General features: G+C 40.2%; 1 protein-coding gene across 1 annotated transcript in view; it reads right to left on the bottom strand.

The window, feature by feature from the left end:
• Nucleotides 1-372: 372 nt before the first annotated feature.
• Nucleotides 373-4,961, bottom strand: part of rabgap1l (RAB GTPase activating protein 1-like) — a 121,299-nt gene continuing 116,710 nt past the window's right edge. Inside the window, 2 exon segments of the mRNA XM_032526143.1 lie at nt 373-3,499; nt 4,055-4,255. Coding sequence (XP_032382034.1) covers nt 3,344-3,499; nt 4,055-4,255 — 357 coding nt within the window. The 3' untranslated portion in view covers nt 373-3,343.

The following is a 4,961-nucleotide window of genomic DNA, read 5'->3' as shown; positions in this document are numbered from 1 at the left end:
AAATATATATGGTAAAATAGCTATTATTGAAGGAAAGCATTCAGGTAGTGTATGCATCCTAGTACAAAGTAGATACTCGGTACAGTATGTGTTCCTCGGACACCAACCATGCAAATATTAAACTGCCATCAAAGTTTTTCATTTTGTTTCATCAGGCTTTAAAAAAAAGGTTTTTTGAAGTTTCTCCAAGGTTTGTATTGGCAGATAGAATCCGGTTTAGTGTTGTGTTGCATGTTAGCTTGTGCTTTTAGTTGAGTCAGTGACCATAAGGACAGGATGTCATGTAGAACTTGGAAACTTCCTATGTAGATCCTTTGTCATTACTAAAATGAATAACCAGTCAGTATTTTGTTGTTCAATAAAAGCTCAAAGTGCATGAACAGAAAAACTGAAATTTATTAATGCAGGTCAGACAGTTACTGTACAGCAAACGGTGTTAGAGTCGGACCAGCTGAGGAGCAGTCCCTCTCTGTAACAGGACTGTGGTGTTACAGCAAACTGTAAACTACAAATCACATCTCTTATCAGACTGGTCGCCTGCTTTTGCATCATTGAAATGAACTGAATTAGAGTGTATATTTTATTGGCGGCTGTCCTCTCAGCAACAATAATCATCAGTTAAAAAATAATTATGCTCTGTGCTCAGGATAACTTTTAAACAAACGCACATCTTGAAATAGTGTTTAAAATATTGATGTCTTAGTGCACATAAAAGACGAGGAGTTTTCTCCAACTTGGCCACAGTTTACATTAAACTGGTTGTACGAACAGTCACAGGTGTGACCAACAAGGATGATGCACGATAGTGAAGAAGGAATGTGCTGGAAATGCAAAACACACACCTGGGAATCAATGATAGTCAGCTTCCTTTTTCTACTTTTCCATGATATTAGTGCATTTCCTCTAGTCAAATGCCATGACATGGTTGGTTCAGGTCGTTTGGGAGCATGGAGGAAGACCATTGGGGACGGAGAAGAGGGGAGGCTCTTATGGCACAGCTGACGCTCTGACATTTTCAAACTGTCAGATGGCTTTCCTCTCATCAGCCAACAGGCTTCAGTCATCAACATAAAAGGCAGCCACGTGAAGAAGGAACCATTTCAACTTCAACCACTTGGTTACATTGCAGAACACACATGTACACACACACACTCACACGTAAACAAGTACACATGGGCGTGGTCAGAGTCCAAAGGCTGATTACAGTGACAACCAGCGGGGAGAATAAAGCAGGACATTTGGCACCTACACTGCAACTCTCCACCTGCTAACACAGCACTATCATGCATGTTGAAGCTAAACGGACCTTTTGGCCAATTATATTTCTAAACTTAGTCCACAGACGGCAACATAATACTTGTCCTTATTGTTTATCACTGGCTGTGGTCCTCACACTTATATTGGCAACCAGCGAAATAAGTAGAAAGTGTAGTTTTATAATCTGTCAAAATCATTAAAGCTTAGGTTAAGAATTAGGTTTGAACTTTTTAGCTAGCAATCCCATATTAATACACAGTACGAGAGACAATTTTTCAAGCCTGAATTTAAAGAAAACTGCCAAATTTTTTACTATTTAGCTTTAAACCGGATTTAAGTTCCCACGTTCAAGATCCTACAGTACTAGTTGGCTCGTATCAATAAATGCAGTTATTACTAATGTGTTAGCACTGAGCAACACAGCCCACCATGGACACGGGGAAGATTTAGCGATTGACAAGCTGTTCCCGTTGTATTATAATATTATAAGTATTAATTAAAAAGTGTGGTGTGTTAACCTGACAAAGAAGGTGTTGGTGCAGCTGTGCAAATGGCCTTAAGACTGTTTGGCAACGATGTGGGAAAATTGCACCCTAATCTTGCTTATTAATGTTATACTAGCCGTTTATGTAGGGATGAAGTGTGCTATGTAACGGATACTTTAGAGCATATACTGTACTATAAAGTTACCTACATTAATGTGCTGACTGCATGATTACTGTGATGGATTTTCTGGCTCTGTGGAAGCCATTTTTTCTGTATGTAAAATAAATGCCAGAAAATCCCAAACCCTGACATGTCCAACTATAATGCCGACACCAGAGACAGTTAAAAATATTTCAAAACTGAAAATGTAAAACTAAGGTTAACGTGTACTGTAGCGTGTACATTTTTAAAAACCTTGTGGTATTGGGTTATACCAATTCCAAATGAATCATTAAAAGTATAAAAAGGATGGAACAGACATAGAAAGGGCAAAGTGCCCGTTTCTGATCGTCTATTCACAAAATGATGGCTGCATGCTTGAAATCATGTAGTGACAATAAATAAAAATGCCAATTACGGGCCTAAGCTAGAACTGTAATTTTAAATCAAATCAGTAAATTTTAAGGTGACACACCGGGAGCCTGTTCAACCCATGACCGAAGAAACATCAGGGAAATTAAACACATGAAGATCTCTGCAGGTTGTCACCATGGTTCTCCAGCGTTTGGACTCCACCGGCTCGATCACACACTGTGCTTACGTCAACATCTACAAAGATGACATTCAAATTCCAAACGGTAAAAAAAGAAGTAAATTAACAAATAACTTTTCCTTGGGTTTTCTTCTCTTAAAGAACTGTACAAGATTATTACAAAAATCAATAATTAGTTATACATATTTATATGACAACATTGTTTACGTTATATTACTATAAAGAAATTCAACTTTTTGTGTTCTTGTTTAAGACTGAATGCAGTATTCCTTTTTCAGAGTGCTGTGGCTTTGCTGCGCTAAAGATGGTTAATGTAGTCACTATATTTCTATGCAGTGAACGTTTAATATCTCTGCATATGTAGCTCAATCACTAACATTAGAAATATTGTCCAAACTGAGACATCTCAGCTCCCTAAAAACAATCTCACACAGATAAAATGACTATAACTCTGCAGTAGCAATGTCTGACCACAAGGTGGAGCTACATTCACCTACACAAGGAATGTCATTGGGTATGTTAATTCAGCTTTCTTATTATGGGAACTCAACAAAGCAGTGTCAGCAACGACCACTGAACTCTAAATCAACTTCAAGCCTCATCGATGATTCACTGTCACCTGTCTCATCCCTGTGAAGCGGAGAAGCAAACATTTTTTTTGTTCAGTCAAACGTAAACATTAAGTGAAAAACAGGTGGCAGGTCCAGTCCTCCGCCTGTTTCCTCCCTTATCTTTTCATCTAATTGCAGTCCAAGAAGCTGTCGAGCTCCGCATTACCACTGGATGAAAAAAGGAATACTGCATTTTTCCACTGCTTGTTTCTTCAACTTGTGTTCCTCAGCTCTAGTGTGCATCCTGTCAGGGGAGGAGAGATGGAGGGAGGGTGATCTAGGCGGGGCCCTCCTTTGGTGAGGACGGGGTCTGGGATGCGGAGCTGGAGGAAGAGGAGGTAGAGCTCTTCAGGGAGCCCAGAGTCTTGCTGAACCATGAGTTCTTGGCCGCCTGGATCTCGTTCATCAAGACTCCCCGCTGGTGCTCGAGCTCCTGTACAGAGACAAAGAGTCAGCAAAACACTGTTTTGTGTCATGTGCTATGCGGACAGTGCAGCTACTAAACACATCTCCAATCACACATGAGCAGTTTATGGCAACTGACAATTTAAATTAGCTGCCAAACTAGCATCGTTCTTTTCAATACACCTGTGTATTAATACACTTAATGGACTATCTTCTCGGTGTATCCTTCTAAATGTCACATCCTCATCCATGGTTGTACAGTATGTACTGCATCATGTCTTTATTATGTTATGTTTTTAGGGTCATGAAGTTTAACATTGTCACTTTTAGCATGTTGACGTTAGCATTTAGCTAAAAAATAACGCCTTACAGAGCAGCTAGCATGGCATGGTTTTGTGTCCTTGTTTCTAACTAAGCTAAAGTTATAGGCTAAAAAAGTACTCAATGTGCAGGAAACTCAGTTATGTTAATAATACTTACAAATACAATTATCTACAGTTTTTTCTTGGTGATACTGAATTAGATCTTTATGACAGTCAGCTATTACTATATGATATTGCTGTCTCTCCATGGTGCTTCTGACCTGGATGCGGCACTTGGCCTCCACCAGTTGCAGTTTGGTCTGTGCCAGCTCCAGCTCCAGGTGCCTCAGCTGTTCCTTCAGTCCGTCCTTCTCCTCGTCCAGCGGCTCGGTGGATGTCTTGTCCCTGCCGGGGGATGCAGACTGCAAGGACCCCAGGGTTGTGAACAGGTCTCTACAGTGGTCACAGCCCAGTACTTTACTCTGCACGGGCACAGAAACACACGTATGTTAGAAGAGCTTGGTGGGTGAACATACTTTGCAGACATGTGAGATCAGGTAGAAAGTATGCTACAAATAAGTGCTGTGATAAAGCAGGAGAACACACTTGGTGTGTTAGAATACTATGCAATAGGTGAAACATAATATTCTTTGTTGGTTCTACTGTATTTGTTAAAGGCAAACCATCTCACACTTTTTGGTCTGATGCAAAACTTTACACTTTATTTATTTAGGGTTTCACCTTTACGAGAGCATTATGCCCTGATCAAGACCTTGGGATCAAAACAGTGGATGGATATTTTGTCCATGCGGACTAGGAGTATGTGATCCATCTTTTTCTTTGATTGACTTTATCCTGGTGGCTAGGACCTTACAGGTAGGGTTAGGGTTAGAATACAGATTATTCCTGCTTATACTCATTCCTCAAGGGAAAGTTTAATCCACAGTTTTATCACACTACATGCAGAGCTACACCCTGCCATCTACAACCAACATCTTTGTTGCGTACAAAAACTTAATGCACAGTTCAGCCAAAGCTAACATGCTTTAGCAGTCAATTAAAGCACATTTATAGATTTACATGGTTTATCTCTGAATTAGGTTTGTCGACATCGGAGTGTGAATGCATGTGAGTGTTTATCTGATGGGTAGGTGGCACCTTGTACGGCAGCCTCGGCCACAGTGTATG

This window comes from Etheostoma spectabile, chromosome 9 (genome assembly GCF_008692095.1).
Source record: "Etheostoma spectabile isolate EspeVRDwgs_2016 chromosome 9, UIUC_Espe_1.0, whole genome shotgun sequence".
Taxonomy (NCBI): Eukaryota; Metazoa; Chordata; class Actinopteri; order Perciformes; family Percidae; genus Etheostoma; species Etheostoma spectabile.
The sequence above is the reverse complement of the archived record's forward strand: the minus strand, read 5'-3'. Positions and strand labels throughout refer to the sequence as shown.